The sequence below is a fragment of the Mesocricetus auratus genome, unplaced genomic scaffold (genome assembly GCF_017639785.1).
Source record: "Mesocricetus auratus isolate SY011 unplaced genomic scaffold, BCM_Maur_2.0 Super-Scaffold_100007, whole genome shotgun sequence".
NCBI lineage: Eukaryota > Metazoa > Chordata > Mammalia > Rodentia > Cricetidae > Mesocricetus > Mesocricetus auratus.
The window spans coordinates 10,913,855-10,932,661 of record NW_024429191.1 but is presented as its reverse complement, the minus strand read 5'-3'; the positions used below and the strand labels follow the sequence as shown (position 1 = coordinate 10,932,661).

General features: G+C 46.6%; 1 protein-coding gene across 2 annotated transcripts in view; it reads right to left on the bottom strand.

Annotated features, from left to right (window-relative positions):
- Positions 1 to 13,662, bottom strand: part of Axin1 (axin 1) — a 46,905-nt gene extending 33,243 nt beyond the window's left edge. Inside the window, exons 1-2 of one of the 2 annotated variants that reach the window (XM_005081554.4) lie at positions 13,302 to 13,662; positions 8,743 to 9,701 (exon numbers count right to left, since the gene is read on the bottom strand). In XM_005081554.4, coding sequence (XP_005081611.1) covers positions 8,743 to 9,620 — 878 coding nt within the window. In that variant the 5' untranslated portion in view covers positions 9,621 to 9,701; positions 13,302 to 13,662. The remainder of the gene's footprint in view (positions 1 to 8,742; positions 9,702 to 13,301) is intronic. The other variant, XM_005081555.4, reaches the window with a different exon arrangement.
- Positions 13,663 to 18,807: the final 5,145 nt, after the last annotated feature.

Sequence of the window (18,807 nt, the reverse complement as noted above, 5' to 3'; positions counted from 1 at the left end):
GGGCAAATAGAGATAGATGTAGATCAAACATCATTCTACATAGAAATAGGACCAGTAATGCTGCTAACCTGATGTGGGTGGGCGAGCAGGGTTTGGGTTGAGGAATGGATGGTTCTGCCACTTCTGATATAAGAAAGCTTAAAAGAACAAGTTGGGGCAGAGGAAGACCTAGTGTTAGAATATTCAATGTATCATCCTCCATCATGTGCAACCCAGATGTGTCTACAGTATCTAACACAAGCTTTATTCAGGAGGCTAAATGCCCAAGTAGGGGCTGAAACCTACAGGCATCTGGTGGCACTCTCAGCACCTCCCATTCATTATCTATGGCTTCTCTAAGGCACCTCTTTCTTCAGGCCCTTATTTCATCACTCATTTAACATAAAACACAGAAAATTCTCCACTGTCACAACAGAGTAGGAAGGTAGTCAATCCCACAAAATATAGTCTGTAAGCTTAATAAACTAGGGTTCCTTTCTTTTTCCTTTTTTTTTTCCAATTTGTAGACCAGGCTGGTCTCATATAGTTCACTGGGACTAAAGGCATGTGCCACCCCCCTCCCCAGCTTAACCTAAGGTCTCTAAATTCACCATGAACGTTAAGTATTATTTATTACTACATGTGGGGATGTGTATTCATGTATGTGGTTGAGTGTGTGACATGGTATGCTTGTAGATATCAGAGAACAACTCATGGAAGTCATTTCTCTCCTTTTACTAAGTGGATCCCACAAAATGAACTCAGATCTCAGGTTCAGAGGCAGTCTCTCAACTAGAGTCATCTTACTAGCCCCAAACAAAACTTTCTCTCCTCTCTTTCTTTTAAGACTGTCCCAAGCCAGGTATGGTGGCCCACACCTTTAATCCTAGCACTCAGGAGGCAGTGGCAGGTAGATCTCTGAGTCCAGCTTGGTCTAAAAACCTTGAGTTACTCCCAGAACAACAGTCAGGCTGTTAAGACAGAGAAACTCTGTCTCAAAAAGAAGAAGAAGAAAGCCGGGCAGTGGTGGCGCACGCCTTTAATCCCAGCACTTGGGAGGCAGAGGCAGGCGGATCTCTGTGAGTTCGAGGACAGCCTGGTCTACAAGAGCTAGTTCCAGGACAGCCTTCAAAGCCACAGAGAAACCCTGTCTCGAAAAAACAAAAACAAAAACAAAAAACAAAAAAAAAAGAGTTAGTTCCAGGACAGCCTCCAAAGCCACAGAGAAACCCTGTCTCAAAAAACCAAAAAAGAAGAAGAAGAAGAAGAAGAAGAAGAAGAAGAAGAAGAAGAAGAAGAAGAAGAAGAAGAAGAAGAAAAGACAGACAGGCTCTCTCTATGAACTAATAGATCTTCTGCCTCTGCTGGGACTAAGAAGTGTGAGCACATCAAAACAGCTTAAAGTGTAAAGGCAGTTCTTCTACTTACTAGTTCAGAAATAATGTTTACATTTTTCATTGGATATTCATGAACAACAAAAAAAATTTGAGTGCTGCTGAGATGACTCGGCGAGTAAATGTACTTATTGAACAAGCCTGGCAATCTGAGTGTAACCCCTGAGATCCACATAAGGCTGGAAAGAGAATGGATTCCAAAAAGCTCTCTGACATACACAATCATACACGCTATGGTATACATGCTTGCACCCACAAAGAATAACACAAAGTTAGCCGGGTGTTGGTGGCACACACCTTTAATCCCAGCAATTGGGAGGTAGAGACAGGTGGATCTCTGTGAGTTCATAGCAGTGGTGGTTCATGCCCATAATTCCAGCACTCGGGAGGCAAAGGCAGGCCAGGCAGATCTCTGTGAGTTCAAGGCCAGCCTGGTCTACAGAATGAGTTCCAGGGCTACACTAAGAAACCCTGTGTGTATGTGGGGGAGGGGGGTTCACTTCATAGAACCAGCCAGACATCTGGAAAATGGTAGGAACAGCAAAGGGCACTTGCTCTCCCCCTCAGTCCTATGCCTAAAGGCAATAGCAGAGAATATAGGAGGGCTGCAAGGAGGCCAGACTAAAGCATGAACTATCTTTTGTCACAATTGGCCATAAAAGATGTACCACAGGCCAAGTCAGTATAAGACATCCTGTGCTGTGTCTTCAAACTCAGGCTCAGCGGACTATACCTTTCTCATAGCTTCTTGGCCTTTTGGCCCAGAAAAACATTAGGAAAAGATCCAGGAGACTCTATGTACAGGGAAGGACACAGCTAACAAGAATGGTAAGAGTAGCAAACATAAATGAAATAGAGCATTTGGGAAGTTGAGGGTTAAAACCAGCAGCCAAAGGGCAATGCTTACTTCAGACCTGCTCATTAAGACCTGTTGGGGAACCCAGAACAATATCAAATGACACTTGTGGGTCAGGCTCACCTACCAAGGAGAGTAATACCCACGCCTGCCAGTTAAGTGTGTCATAATCCTAGGGCCTGAGTGCCAAACCATTCAGAAAACTGCCAGGATCCTAACTCATACCTGCTAAAACTATGGGCTATAGAGACGGTACATAAGGCTTACAACCATCTATGATTCTAGTTCCAGGAAATCCAATACCTTCTTCTGACCTCTAAAGGTGCCTTCCTACATGCAGTACACATTCATAAACTTATGCCCACACACCAACAAATAAAATAGTAAGTCTAAAACATGAAAATCAACAACAAAAGAAAATCCATTGTGGATGTCAAGCCTTTAAGAAACAGACTAATGGGTAAAGGAGCTAGCTTAGCTGCCAAGGCTGCCAATCTGAGTCCAATCCCTAGGACCCATGTGGTAGGAGACAATAGACTCTTACAAATTGTCCCCTGACATTCATATGCTACATGCACATATACACAACACAAAGACATATAAATAAAATGAAACAACAACAACAGACAGATGGTAAGTGGATATTGAGACACACTCTTATAATCCCAGTACTTAGGAGGCTGAGTTCAAGACCACTTGGCTAAAAGTAAGAACCTGGAAGGCCTGAGAGATGGCAGGAGGCTCAAGAGATGGTTCAGTGGTTAAGAGCACTGACTGCTTTCCAGAGGACCCAGGTTTATTTCCCAGCACCCACATAGCATCTCACAACTATCTGTAACTCAAGTTCCAGGGAACCAAACACCCTCACACAGATGTACATACATTCAAAATGCCAATGCACATAAAATAATTTTTTTTAAAACGCAAAACCCTGTCTCAAAAAGAAAAAAGGGATCCAATGTGGTAGCACACACTTTTAATCGCAGCACTCGTGAGGCAGATCTACATAATGAGTTCTGGGTTGGCCAGGCATATAAGGTGAGACCCTGTGAAAGAAAGGGAGACAGGAAGAAGAAAAGACAAAGGAGACTAGAAAGATGACTCCAGGGTTAAGAGTCCATACTATTCTTGCAGACTGAAGTTCAGTTCCCAACACCCATGTAAGGTGGCTCACAAAACTTCCTGTAACTCCATATCCAGAGTATCCAACTCCCTCTTCTGGCTTTGTAGGTACTGCACTGCCACACACAGACGCATACACCTTAAAATTTTTAAAAAGCAACAAAAACAAATAACAAGAGAGAAAGAGCCCAGGTGTGGTGACACATACCTGAAATCTCAAGATTTGGAAGGTGAAGACAGGAGAGAACGAAGTTCAAAATCAGCCCTGGCTATACAGAAAGTTCTAGGCCAGCCTAGGCTACATGAGCGACCATGTCTTCAAAAAAACAAAAATAATAAAAATTCTGGGTTTTTACAGAAGCTGGTGGTGCATGCCTTTAACCTCAGCACTCAGGATGCTGAGGCAGGCACCCTGGCCCACTGAACATGGAGTTCCAGGACAGCCAGGGCTACACAGAGAAACCCAGTCTAAAAAAAAAAAAAAAGAAAAGAACTTATGTGTGCCACCCCCCCCCCCGGAAATTAAGCTAAGAATGTATGTAGCTCAGCAGCAAAGCATCAGCCTAACATGCCTGATTCCTCAGATATAGGTCTCAGCACAAGGTAGGTAGGGACCAGGAGGGCAGGCGGGTGATAAACCAATCTAAGTTAGACCCAAAATTCACACACAAAGGCAATAAACAGAAAGGTCTTCTCCAGGAATGAACAAAGAGCTGGGCAGTGATGGCATTGGCCTTTAATCCCCACACTCAGGAGGCAGAGGCAGGTGGATCTCAGTGAGTTCCACAACAGCCAGGACTGTTACACAGAGAAACCCTGTCTCAAAAAAAACAAACAATGAACAAAGGAGCTGGGCCTGGTGGTCCATTCTGTAATCTCAACTGCTCAAGAGACTAAGGGAAAAAGATCACAAGTTCAAGGTCAGCCTGGGCTAAGAGAGAGTTTAAGTTCAGTCTGAGCAATTCAGTGACACCATCTCAAATTTATTTTGGTTTTTAACTTTTTTACTTATTATTATTGGGAAGAGGGTGTGTATTACATGTGTGTAGAGGTCAAAGGACAACTTTTGCTGTCAGTTCTCTCCAACCAGCTTTACATAGGTCCCAGGAATCAAACTCAGGTGCCAAGATGTGTGGCAAATGCCTTTACTCACTGAATGATCTTTTTGTTTTTTGTACCTCATCTCAAAATTTAAAAAAATGAAGGTCTGAGTACATAGTTCAGTGGTTTAGGTTCAATCTCGAATATAGAGGGGTAAATTAGAAAGAAAAAAATTAAGAAGCAAAGCAAATGCCAAAAGTATTCTATGACATCTAGGCCCAAGCCAAAGAAGTGTTCTGCATAAGTATAATAAACTTAAAACCCAATCCAGAGTAATGTTCAATTCCCAGCAACCACATGGTGGCTCACAACCATCTGTACTAGGATCTGGTGCCCTCTTCTGGTCTGTAGGGACACATGCAGACAGAACACTGAATACATAAATAAATCTTTAAAAGAAAAAAAGAGTAGTGTGTTTTCTTGGTTTCAGCTGAGAGTATTGCACCTTCTCAGTTTTGAAAGAACTAAGCCTCAAATCATCTATGTACATGCACTGACACAGAATGAACCCTGTCAAAACAAAAGCACAGCAGAGCACCAAATCAGAGACACAAAGCAAGGAGGCCAGTGACCCAAGTCTGTTGGTATCATGCTTTACTACATCTGGCCCTTTGCATTTCATTAACTTGCTATCCACAGTCAAGTTATCACCCAGGAAGATTTAGTTCCAGACCCTCCTTCTCTAGTGAACACTTGCTAGCATCAACCTTTCTTTACCTAATTCCTAACATCAGGCTTAGTCAGTAGTTCTCAACCTTCCTAATGTTGGGATCCTTTAATACAGTTCTTCATGTTATGGTGACACCCCCCACGACCACAGAATTATTTTCATTACTACTTTATAACTGTAAGTTTGCTACTGTTATGTGATCCTATAAAAGGGTCATTTGACAACCCATAAGAGGTTGTGACCTACAGGTTGAGAATCACTGCTCTAAGAATTCAGGGACCAGGTGTCCTCTTCTGGCATGCAGACATACATGGAGGCAAGATGTTGTGTTCATAACAAATAAATAAATCTTAAAAAAAAAAAAAGAATTCAGGGACCAGCAGGACGACATAGTAGCATAAATGTTCCTCTCACTACAAGCCTGTGGGAAACACTAGTAAACAAAGGTAGCTAGAGCAAAAGTTCAGAGAGTCTGCCACCTCCATCACAAGGGATCCAACCAAGCGGGCTGTCAAGAAAGCAGGTTTGCAGCCTGGAGAGATGGCTCAGAGGTTAAGAGCACTACTTGCTCTTCCAGAGGTCCTGAGTTCAATTCCCAGCAACCTCATGTTGGCTCACAACCATCTATAATGAGGTCTGATGCCTTCTCCTGGGGTACAAGCATGTACACACATAAAAAAAAACCTGTATACATAATAAATAAATAGAAAGAAAGAAAGGTTTGCTGGGCAGTGGTCACACATGCCCTTTAATCCCAGAACTGGGAGGCAGAAGAAGGAAGATCTCTGTGAGTCTAAGGCCAGCTTGGTCTACAAAGCAAGTTTCAGGACAGCCAGGGTTGTTACAAGAGAAAGCCTGTCTTAAAAAAAAAAAAAAAAAAAAGCAGGTTCACTGGACTATAAAGAAATGTGCTCGTCAGGTGTGGTGGCACATGCTTTTAGTTTTAATACCAGCACTGAAGAGCCAGAAGAAGCAGGAGGATCTTTGAGAGTTTTGAGGCCAACTTGGTTTAGAGTTCTAAATTTTCCAGGGCTACATAGTAAGACTCTTTTTCGAGGGAGGGAGGGAGGGAGGGAGGGAGGGAGGGAGGGAGGGAGGGAGGGAGGGAGGGAGGGAGAGAGGGAGGGAGGGAGGGAAAGGTGGGTAGGTGGGTGGGTAAGTGTTGAATTTCTGTTCAAAGCACATGAAACAGCAGCCAATTCAGTCAAAATTTAATGCCAGTGGACTGGGTTTTCTTATTCCCAGCCTGGTGCTTCCTAACTACAGTCCCTTGCATGACAAGCAGATTGTATCCAATTTACATTGTTGGAGGGAAGTAACTTATTGATAAGCACTTGCCTCTAATGCATGAGGACTTGAATTAGATCATTAACACCGCAAACAAAAAACATGAACAAATACTACAGTCAACAACAACAACAACAAAAAACCATGTTGGAAACGAGGTGTGGTGAGTTTGCCAGTAATCTCACCACTTGAAAGGTGGAGGATAAAAAATTCAAAGTCATCATTTGAGGGCTATAAGAGATCTTGTCTCAAAAAATAAATCAAGTGCTAAAAATGTAGCTCAGTTGGTCAAATGTCTGTCAACAACCATTGCCTCAGGATGAATCTTCAGCACTACATAAACTGACAAAAAGTTCAAGTTATTCTCAGTTACACAGGGAATTTTTTAGGCCAACCTGGGGTGCATGAGACCCTGTCTCAAAAAAAAATGCTAAATAGTTGAGGTGTGGTGGTAACCATCTTTAATCCCAGCATTTGGGAAGCAGAAGCAGATGAATCTCTGAGTTTGAGGTTAGCCTGGTCTACAGAACAAGTTCCAGGACAGTCAAGACAACAACCCTATCTCGGAGGAAAAAAAATCTTACTAAGTAAATAGCACTTGGCTAATGACAATGAATAAAATACAGTTCAACAGTCTACTTTGAACTTACACCAAAGAAATGTAAGTTCTGTAGCTTTGCCAGTGACCAATTTTGATTCTCCCTCTGTAGACCAGGCTGGCCTCAAACTCAGATCCACCAGCCTTTGCTTCCTGGTAGCTGGAATCAAAGGTGTGTACCACCACCACGTAGCTGTAGCCATAATTTTTATTGTTTTTGTCTTTTTGAGGACAAGGTCTCTCGTGTAGCTTTTCTTTATAGTTCAATGAACCTGCTTTCTTGATAACCCACCATGCTGGCTCAGTATGGGTTCTAAACACCAACCATATCAGCACCTGGGAAAGGTTTTCATGTTGAGATCAATGATAAGCTAAGTTAAGTCTCTAGTCATCAGCTCTAGGGAAATAAGCAGGAAACACAAACTCCGCCTACAAGTAAAACAAGCACCAAGGCAGCCAAACAAGCTTCCTGTTACCATGATACTAAGTTTTAAAAAAAAGGTAAAGCTTGGGCTGCCAAGACAGGTTAGCAGGTAAAGGAGGCTGTCACCAATCCTAATAACTGAGTTCAACCCCTAGAACTCACAAGGAGAAGCAACTCCTGCAAGTAATTCTCTTACCACATTTGCACACACATGAGCCTGAGGGCAGTGCCTCCCCACCCCCATACTTGAAGCACACACATACACACACACACACACACACACACACACACACACACACACACACACAGAGGAATAAATGTAAAAAAAATATTAAAACAGAAAGGTGAAGAAACAACTTTCAAAGCTACAGTCACATGAGAGCACTGCTGTTCTCCAGTTGTACCCTTGGGCTGATATTTGCTGACCATACCATGGAGGGGAAATGCCAATTCTGGAATTCCAAGCCCAGACATCAGGAGTTTCTGAACCTCTGAACCTCCCAACAACTGACTACACAGAAACTGTCCCACTACTGTCTCATCCTTCAGGAAAAATCCAAAAGATTGATTAAAATAGTAAGGTATGGGAGGGTGGATTTTGGAAAGATGGCTTGGCAGTTAACAGCACTTGTTGCTCTTCTAGAGGGCCAGGGTTTGAATCCCAGCATCCACATGGTGGCTTGCAAGTGTTTGTTAACTCCAGCCAGTCCCAAGGGATCTGAAGCCCTCTTCAGATCAATTAGAATTTTCTGTGCATTTGAATGTATTCCCCTCCCATTGTTAAGGGTTAGAGTGTCTGACTCCGATCTGGTCCCTCTTTTATGAAAGACCACATGAATTTTGTGCTCAAGGGTAAAGTTTAAACATGACTTCTAAGAATTTCCATGTTTCTAATAATTCACAAAGACCTATCTTTAGTAGTACATGTGTTACTAAAGAGGGAACTATAGGAGGGTTTCCAGCATGCTATGCAGGAACGCCGATAAGCCTTCACAACTTTTCATTTTGAATTTCTACAAGTTGCCCAGACTGACAATTTTTGATCCTCCGTCCTCAATTTCCCAAGTAGGTGGGATTACACCTAAGTCTTGCTTGTTGCATTCTCAACTCTGTAAATATAAAAAGGTACCTAATGACAAGCATGAAGATATCTAAGTAGGAAATAGAACCACACGTAATTCAACAAGAGCAGCGGTAGAGAGAGATTTCAGCTGGGGTTGAACACAAGGCCACCTGTTACCACCTTTCCCTTGCTCCTTTGCCAGGTCTCCGAGGTGTGTATAGAAAATGGACACCCTGTGCCGAACTCACCTGAGCTCTCTGCCTTCGCTGTACCGTCTACTTGAGGGGGCCCTCGGGGCAGCAGTCTCCAATAGCAGCTTCTGGGTGAGCCTGCTGGGGGGGACAGAGTCTCGGCCATCATCCTCATCTGCATCTTGGTCACATTTCCATTCTTCATCTTCATTCAAAGTAGGCAGGTATCCAGACATGCCCTTCCCTGTCCCAGACCCTGAGCTCTGGTCACTGCAAACCTTCGGACTCTCTGAGCCTGTCCTTGTGTATTCCAAATAAATGTCAGACTTAAGGAAGGAAGGGTAGGTATTCTCCTCCATAGTGGACTGGATTTCTGTCTGTGCCTGGTCAAACATGGCAGGATCGATCTGCTGCTTCATGACACAGTCCTTTATGAAGCTTTTAGTGGCTGGCTTGGTTTGTCTGGACACAATGCCATTGCTATCCAGGATGTACTTTCGGTAGATGGCTCTTGCCAGCTTCAGCCTCTTCTCCTCATTTGAGTCACAAGGCTCAAGCTTCCTGAAGCCACTGCAGGCAAACCAGAAGTCCAGCAGGTCAGCACAGCCCTCCTGCTTCAGGAAAGTCCTGAACAGGCTAATTCCATCTTGGTCATCCAATAAGGAATGCAGTGACTCAGCCCACCTCAAGTATGGTGGGGTGGGGGAGGCACTGCCCTCAGGCTCATATCCCAGATCCAGATCTGAACGTCTTGGGGTAGCTGTTGAGGTCTCACTTTTAGTGCTGGCACCTTTCCCAGAGCAGAAACTGTGGTTAACAGGCCTTGAATCAGTAGATACCAGTTCTCCCTCTTCTCCAGGCACTGGGGGCCGGGGGGCATCTTCAGTGAAACTTGTTCCGAGGTCCAAGGGGAAACCCTGCTCCTGGACATTCATTTTGGGACTCTGCGTCAGTGAACAATGAGCGCTGCACCCTAATACCTCAGTACTTACAGCTCCCAAGGGAATCAATCTGTCCTGTTGAAACCATTAAGAGGACAAGGATTAGGAAAGGTGGTTCATGGAAACACCAGAGGTTCTCTTGAGATGTGCAGTGATGCCCCCCCCACTCCCACTTGGAGCAGCGACTCAGTGCAGACTTCCAGCAGAGACATATTTGGGCCAGAAGTTTTGTTCTATCATTAAGACAATTTCTGGAAACTTTTACAAGAATGCCTCTCCAGACCAGCCTGGTCTACAAGAGTTAGTTCCAAGACAGTCTCCAAAGCCACAGAGAAACCCTGTCCTGAAAAAGCAAAAAAAAAAAAAAAAAAAAAAGCCTCTCACACTAAGTCAAAGCCTGGATCATGGAGGACATGGGTCTTTCAGGAGATGTCTTCAGTGATGAGGCCTGAAGATCACCCATCCTGGCACTAAAGAAATGACTGTCTGGTGGACAGGAAAGCTGAAGAAGGAAGAGTGCCTCTGTACCCATTTGCCAGCATCAGTGAGCTAGCTGGTCCCTCACACAAGACAACATCTCACTTGCCCAAGTGACACTCAGAAACAAAGAGGCACACTACAGATCCTAAGGTGGATGGGCACATTCCAAGTTTAACAGTTTCTGCACTAACCTGTCTGCTCTATCACTTTTCATACTTCATATGCCTCCTAACATGAGCAACCACATAGCAGCATGTCCTTCCAACTCTCAACAGCTAAGAGACCAAGTTCATGGGCCACCTTCCATATGATGAAGTGATGGAAGGACACAGTCCATATGTAGAGGCATCTGTGCATCAACATAAAGAACCTTAGAGATGCAGCAAGCTGTACTTGACTGTTAATTTCTCTCTTGGAAGAAAAGTCCCTTCTGAGAGCAAATGCTAGGAACATAGGCAGAAAAGGTACAGGGAAAAAGATGAATTACAAATACTTTAGCTTTTTAGCTAAAGAAGCATACAGGAAATATGGTTTAGCTCAATCAGATGAAAGCCATACAACCTACACTCCTTTAGAGATTGGAACCAAGCCTGTTCGTATTTGGATAGGAACTTCTGCTATGATCTTTGGTCCTTTCTGCTACATCCCATGAGAGCCTAAAGAGCCCCTGAGCTCTAGCAATGCCTCTCAACCTATTCAAAGGGGGAGATAACAACACACATGCCTTGTCCCAAATGGACCCACTAAAAATGAGCTGGAGAGAGGCTTATGGCAGGGTTGGTTGTCTGGAACACTAAACAAGCCAGAGGGTAAAAAACAGATCCTTAAAACAAAAGCCAAGCACGGTGGTTCATGTCTGTAATCCCAGCACTCAGGAGGCTGACACAGAAGGATCATCCTGAGTCAAAACTAGCCTGGGCTACAAAATGAGAACCTGTCTCAATATAAATAAAGCCAGTGTACTGGCACACATCTGCAATCCCAGGACTTGGCAAGGTGAAGAGTCAAGACCTTGACCAAGAGTTCAAGGTCATGAACTGGGGATGCAGATCAAATGGTAGAATGTTACCTTAGCAAGCTTAAGGCCAGTGTTCCATCACCAGATCCCAGTACTGCATGAAACTGAGAGTGGTATTGCACACCTTTGAATGGAGGCAAAAGCAGATCAGGAATTCAAGGTTATTCTTGACTACATAAGAGTTAGAGATCAGTCTGGGCTACAAGAGACGCTGTCACAAAACAAAAACAGCACAATGTCCATCTACAACCAAAAGTAAGGGAGTGGCTCTCCCTGGTCACCACTCCACAGTGCTGAGCCCTGGCCTCCATGAAATCCATCCTGTGCTCATCACACATAATACACACTTTACCTGCTAACAATGCTGATGACTAGATTACTAATGGCTAGAAGGAAGAGGCATGTACAAATAAAAGGTGGGTCACAATTATGACATTTCTGCAGCTAATGACTTCTTAGGTAGGTTATAATCTCAGCCTCAGCAGGACCAGCCTGTTTCTTAAGGTCACAGCCCCTAAGACTAAGATGTCCTGATGCTCGCAGACCTCCCCATACCTCTCTTTAACCTCAGTCACTTTCTGGGGGCTCTGTTTCCATTCAGTAAGCACCTTGGGTGTCTGAAGCGCCACACCAGCCCATCATGTCTACCATGCTCTTATCTAGGATATCACCACAAGAAAAAGGGCCTGCACCCCTGGCCACCTATCCCTAGAAGTACATGAACATTCCCACAAATTACTAATGCTGAAACATCCCAATTTCCAATAATCCCTGAACTCCCACAGAGGATATCTAGCATTTAAGGCACATACAGAAACACCACACATAAAACAGCTATGAAAATTCAGTAAGAGCCCAATGCCCATAGCACCAAATCTGGCCTCAAATCTGTAACTAACACCTATAAAGTGACTCCATAAAGGTAATATACAAGTATGACATCATATTTGAAATTCCTTTTGACACTGTCAAACACAGCCCTGGATATGTGTGTATATATTTATTATATTCAAGCATAACTTCCAAACTTATGAGTTTGACTGAATGTGGAAGTAATAACATGAACACCATTTTAACAAATATCCCTTGATGATTAAATTCTTGAAAGGTCAGGGCTATCATTTCCTATCTATTCCAGTCCCCATCACATAAAGTCTTAACAGCCAATATAACCCCATTTTGTTTCTCTGAAACATACAGGACAAAACAACACCTGCTGAAAAATCAAACAAAATCCCTGTGCTTCATACACTTTCTCATCCTGAAGTTGAGTTTTAAAACTGAAACCAGCTAGTACTGTCTCTCTCAGGTAAAGTTAGACTCCATGTTCTCCAACAGTCTGAGAGTAAAAGGGAGGAGTACACACATAATGAGAACCCTTAAGTGATCCTGGAGATGAGCTGAGAAAAATCTGAGGCTGGTAGATTTTTTTTTCTTCTCTATTGTCTTCATGCCCAACTAAAAGTGTGCAGCTCTGGGTTATGGTTTTGGGAGATTTTGGTGGTTTTTTTTTTCGGGGGGGGGTAAGTAAGGCATGAAATGAACACCTGGACAACTGTGGTTCTGGCAAGCCGAACGAACCACAGCACAGTCACAGAGTGCCCTTCTTGTCTCACTCATCCCTACTTCCCTTAGCTTTTTCTCAGGAGTTGTGGGGATGAAGCAAAGGGAGGACACACACAGAGTCTGGCACCAGGACCTCCTCAGCACCCACATCTTAAGTGTGTCGCAGACCCATGAACAACCGCAAGCGCACCACATTCAGCAAACACACATCCAACTGAAGATCATTCCTAGAATCCTAGGGCTTCCTTACTCCCTTGTCCTGTTCACATAGGCCTTTACCTTCCCCATGCGCTACTATCACCCCTCCCCTGGCACATCGGCCTCTGAAGTCCTTCACTCCATATGCCTAGCATACCACGCAGCCCCCACGCCTCTACACGTACTGCGGAGCCTGCACCTCTCCTGCTCAGTTTCCCCTAGGAGCTCTGGTCTCCACGCGCAGAGCACAACCTCGCACATCGCGGGCCGCGTTCCGACACGCCTCCCGCCCGCAACCCGCGCGCCCCTCTCTTCCGGGTCCGGGTCCGCCGGCCTAGCGCGGCCTACTCCCGCAGTCCCGGGCATCAGGCCTCCGCGCCACAGGAGCGCGCCCGCCGACCCCCACTACTCACCAGCGCGCGGCGGCTGTGGAGGCGCGGCCCGGGGCCTGACTCCCGGCCCGGAGAGGCCCATGCGCTCAGCGGCGGCTCGGCGGGCGGGCCACGGCGGGGGCGCGGCCCTGGGGGACCCCCATCGCGGCGGCGGCGACGGCTAGGCGACCCGTGGCCCAGAGGAGTCGCGAGGCAGGCCGCACAGCGCCGCCAAGACCCGCTGCTCACTCTCACCAGCCCGCTCTGGAAGGAGGCTCCAGCCCGACCTCAGCGGGCTCTTGCGGCGGCGGCCGCAACGGCCGCAAGCGCTTCCCTGAGCCGGGAGCCTGAGCCCAGAGCGCTGAAGCCCAGGCCCGAGCGCCCCCGCCGGCGCCGCCCGGAAGTGCGGGGGCGGGGCCGCGATGTGGGGCGGGGAGGGCTGTGGGCGGGGTCTCGGTGTGGAGGCAGGGCCACGGTGTGGGGCGGGGTTTCTAACGTGGGGCGGGATGAGAGGCAAAAGACAAGAGTAATGGCAGGATTTCGAGCTGGAGACAGGGACGCCGCCGTAGTCAGAGTAGGAAATCGGAGCCAGGCAAAGTCTTGCTGTGGTGGAGGCGTGGCGTGGACTGTGAGCACTACTGGGACTTAGTCCGGGAGGACACCCAATGGAGCGGCGACTTCAGCTGGTCCCGAAAGGTGGCATGGGAAACAGCCCTGGGAGCGTTCAACAACTATGGCCACCACCAAGCCCTGAGCCAGTGCACCGAGGACAGAGCGCCCAAGTCTGGACTGACAAGCCTGGAGGCAGGCACTATCCTGACAGGGCTTCTGGGTATCCAGACACCCTACATATCCAGACACCCTACACACACACACACACACACACACACACACACACACACACACACACGAGACATACTGTCTCCAATGGCTTGCTTCTCTTGCTGAGGTTTCAGACCTGAGTCTGCAAGCCCAACAAGCCAATTCCATGTTGTCTCACCACAGACTTCGGGACACATACAAATAGCATCAGGCACATAGATCTCTATTTGGCAGCAACCCCTACACCTGCTCTGGGGGTACTACCTTGTCAGAACCATCACAATTGAAAGGCATTGTTCAGGCCTCAATCTTCTGGCAGCCATTCACCCAAGGAGAAGGATGTGAGCCCAAGGAATGACTGCTTTTGTGAATGTCATCTTCCATGCTGATCAGGACTCCACAGCACAGCCCCTCTCAGGTGGTTCCTTGTGCCCACAAGAGGTTGCAGCCTAGGCTCAGCACACACCAGGCCTGGCCCAAGGACTCCTGGTACCCACATTCTTTCAGGACCTCCCCATAGCAGCCTCTCCCACCTGCATCTGTAGTTGCTCATCTACATTCTTCACTGTATGATGCTGTTACTAATGCTACTACCATGCTTTCTCCTGGACATTGTTCACCCTCGTTGCCTGGCCCTTTGACTCTCAGGCAAAAGCAGTAGTATTTGCTTAGGACTTCTGAACCCACAGACCATCTTTCACCCAGCTGCCTGGAGGTGATCCTACCCCTACCACCTGCCTCTGGGAGGATTTAGCACAGTACTGATGCTCAGGGTTGCTATGTATAGAGAAGGGACCACTTCAACTATAGCTAGTTACTAAGATAACTAGCCTGCACAATTCCTCTCCTAAACTCATTACTGAACCTCAGGGCATATAGACAATACTGTACTGCTAAGCCAATATAGCCCCATTCAAATCCCAGCAGCAGGTTTCATGTTCACACATGCCAAACTAAAACAGTCCCAGGGCCCAGTGTCCCTGGGCACTGGAGACTCCCTCACAGCCCCTGTCCCAGACCATTCAGCCTCATATTAGTAGAAGAAACAATTATGACCACTGATTGAGCATAGATAGGCTTGACATTGGAGTGCCTCCCCACTCCCAAACCCGGGCCCCAACGCTTGCCTTGATTCTGTAGAGCTGCTGCTGCGGCCAGGCCAGGCTCTTGGGGTCAAGTCCACGTCCATCCTCCTGCTAGCCCACGGTGGTGGGTATCCCCAAGCCCTGGGACCAGAATAGGACCCTCGGGCCTCCAGCTCCTCGGGGCCCCTGCCCTGCAGGGACAGGAAGGGAATCAGGAAGCCTGGAGGAAATGCAACAGCCTGCTAAGGTGGGCTGTGGGGTATCCATGGGGAAGAATTCCAAATACGGGGTAGAAATTGGGGAGGGTAAATGAGAGGAGGGAACTCCACCAAGGGCTAAATTATGGAAACCGTGGGGGAATTTCTACAATGAGAAGGAGAAAGAGGACAGCACTTGGGAACCTTTCTTCTGAGAGACAGGTACCCTCCTATACACAGGACCCTTAAAATACAAATGCAATGCCCTTTGCCCCACCCAGAATTGCCACTAGCAGCTTTAATTTAACTTCCATGGCATTTGTTCAGGCCATTGGTCCCAGGAACCAAAGAGGGTTTAAAACAAACTCATGAGCAAAAATTAGTTTCTTCAATGTAGACATAGAAATTTTAAAATGAGTTTTTTTTTAAAGCCTTTATTTGTCCCTATGACTGAGGACGACCATTCTTGAAAAGTGATACAAAGAAAGTTACCTAACACTACCTGGCATGTGTGTTGCAGAGGGTCTGGCCCAGTGATGCATGGCAAGAAAACCCACAGCAGAAGGTCGACTACAGAAATGATGGTTGGTGGCATCTGAGTTCCCAGTGGAGAGTGAAGACTTGTTGTCTTAAATGGTTCATTTACAGTTCTGGGATAAGGCAGTCATCTATACCCAAAGTGGCTCAGAATGCTTGCTCAGAGGACTTGGGTAGCCCAGTTCCCTCCCCATTGGCCAGCTGCTTTCCTGCCATAAACCCAGTCCCAGCCTCTGCCTCATCCACACATCCTCATTTCCCACCATTTCTACGACTGGGGTTGGGGGACTGGGAGTGGAGGTGTGGTGTCCAGGGCCTCTCTACCTAATAGAGGACAAGGAGTTTGAGACACAACAGTAAGGAGAAAAGCCAAAGCACCACAAACACAAGATGCTAATTTTTGTCACAAAACATGTATCCACTAAGGCAGGAGAAATAAGAACCTATCAAAGAGGGCCGGGTGGTGGTGGCACACGCCTTTAATCCCAGCACTCAGGAGGCAGAGGCAGGAGGATCTCTGTGAGTTTGAGACCAGCCTGGTCTACAAGAGCTAGTTCCAGGACAGTCTCCAAAGCCACAGAGAAACCCTCTTGGGGGGGAAAAAAACTATCAAAGAGGACTCATACAGGCCCCTGGTTGGAAGCATAATAATCAAATGGTTCCTCTCACACCCCCTCCAAAACAGAGACTCACTGTATAGCTCAGGCTGGCCTTAAACTTGTGATCCTCCTGCCAAGTTTTCCAAGTGTTAACAATACAGGAATGAAGGTGCCAGTATGCCCAGTCTGAGTTTTACTTTATTCTTCATGAATGTCATATAGTACCATTACCATTACAATCACTTGGAAGCCTCAATAACTCCCCAGTGTCTGCCATTTTCCAGTTGACATAAGCCACAGGAACAACATAATAGCCAAGTGAGCCTCTGAATGATGCAACTGCTCATGGGCAGCATTAGCTTGTGTGTTCCTATGCTTACTCCAGTCTAGGGCCTCAGGGGGCCTTAACTTTGTACCAGAAACCACCTGAGCCCTGGTATGACCCTTGACAGATTTATCTATTTATTTATTTATTTTATTTTTTTATTTATAAGGTGTATGGGCATAAGATGGTCAGGGCCCATATGTAGAAGTCAGAGTACAATTTTTGGAACTTAGTCTTCTTGTTCGACATGTGGGTACTGGGGATTGAACTCAGGCCATCAGTCTCAGCAGCAAGCTCCTTTACCTGCTGAGTCATTTTGCTGACCCCAGGTTCTTCCTCTCCTCTTGTATCATTCTTGGTGATGTTGCCTTACTTTCGTTGTTTGTATTTTGCCCAACAGGAGCACAACTGTCCTAAATGATATGGTTCAACATGGCTTCAGTGTTAACCACTGTTGACACTTCTAAATAATGGGTTATGTGCCAGCCACAATTGCAATGGAGGGTTCTGATGGCTCTTGCTTCAGAATGCTGTTTCAGCTGAGTATCTGCCTCCCCTCCCAGGGAAGGAGCACCCATCCTCAGAGGAGTAGAGAATGAATCACTCTGCCTTCTAGCAAGGTCTCTTCAGAGATGGATAATGTGGTCAATGTTAGTGCCCTCTGTGTTACTATATGTTCCAGGCCCAGTCAGGTGGTAATATTCTTATCCCCTGGGTGACTCCAGAGGTACTCACAGCCATGTCCTCCTCCATCTAAGCAGACCTACTCCGGCATACCATTTCCCTGGCAGCCTCCAGGAGTCAAGAGCCAGTAACGCAGGAAAGTAGGCATGAGTGTGCTGCTGGGCCAGCTCACCACATAAGTGGACTCCGAGAAGTAAATCTTATTGGGATCTGACTCCCTATTGTCTTAATAGAAATCATCCACACTGCTGTTCTGAAGAGCTCTAGCCCTCAGGACTTGTCTAGGAGCATTTAGGAGAAAGAGGAATGTAGACACCCAAGGTAACAGGCAAGTAGATCAGGGTAAGAAGATGGCATGGAGGGTGGAAATCTAAGTTATCTCTGGATATCCCAGCCCTAGGACCCAGAGGGGAAGGCAGCCTGCCACCAAGCCCAACACGTCTCCCAACTAGGGAACTTCAGGAACATAAGAGAATGACACCAGCCACCCTGGAGACTTGAGTACCTGCTGTGTCTGAGTAGAATGCCCTTGACAAAGTGAGGACCCCTCAGTGCTCCATGCACAAGCCTGCATGGACAAAACTAGGCAGCAGGAGAAAGCGCATTGCTATGACTTAGTACACATCTTAGAAAGAGGAAAGAGCCTGGTGCTCCCTAACCTCAGCACCATTTTCCCAAAATAGGTAGTGTTCCCTTGTGAGTGTGTCGGGCCCTGAAGATACTCTGCAGGTGTTCATTCATACTTCCCCACACAGCCTCAGGCCACTTCCTCTTCCTATACTGGATACATCTGCCCTCCTGATGCCCACTGTCACCTTCCTCCTCCTGTTCCCTCCCCAGATGTCACACGTCATCCTTCCCAGCTTCCTACCACACCTTCACAAATATATGTCCCAGGCACTCTTGTAACCTATATTTGGTATTGGTTTTTCTTCTGTCTGATTCAGATCAGCTGCCCCCACAAACCTGCACAGTCCCAGTGACCGACAGCCACCCACCCAGCAGCTGGCTGGGGCCATGCTGACAGGTGAAAAGGTATCACCTAGACAGGCTAGCAACCCACACCTTCAGCCCACTTAGGCCCCTCCTTCAATCACCCACCCTCTACACTGCTGTCCTGAGATGTCTCTCTCTGCTGCCTAGGAACCCTGTGGGCAGCCGCGGCCAAGTTCTAAGTATGTGATTATGTATGCTGGGGTCCCTCCAGCCCCTTTGTTGCTGCAGAATCTGTCTTGGCAAACAAAAGTGCACTGGATTAGCCACAGTGGATTAAAAGATTTGCTTCTCAGAGTTTACCTA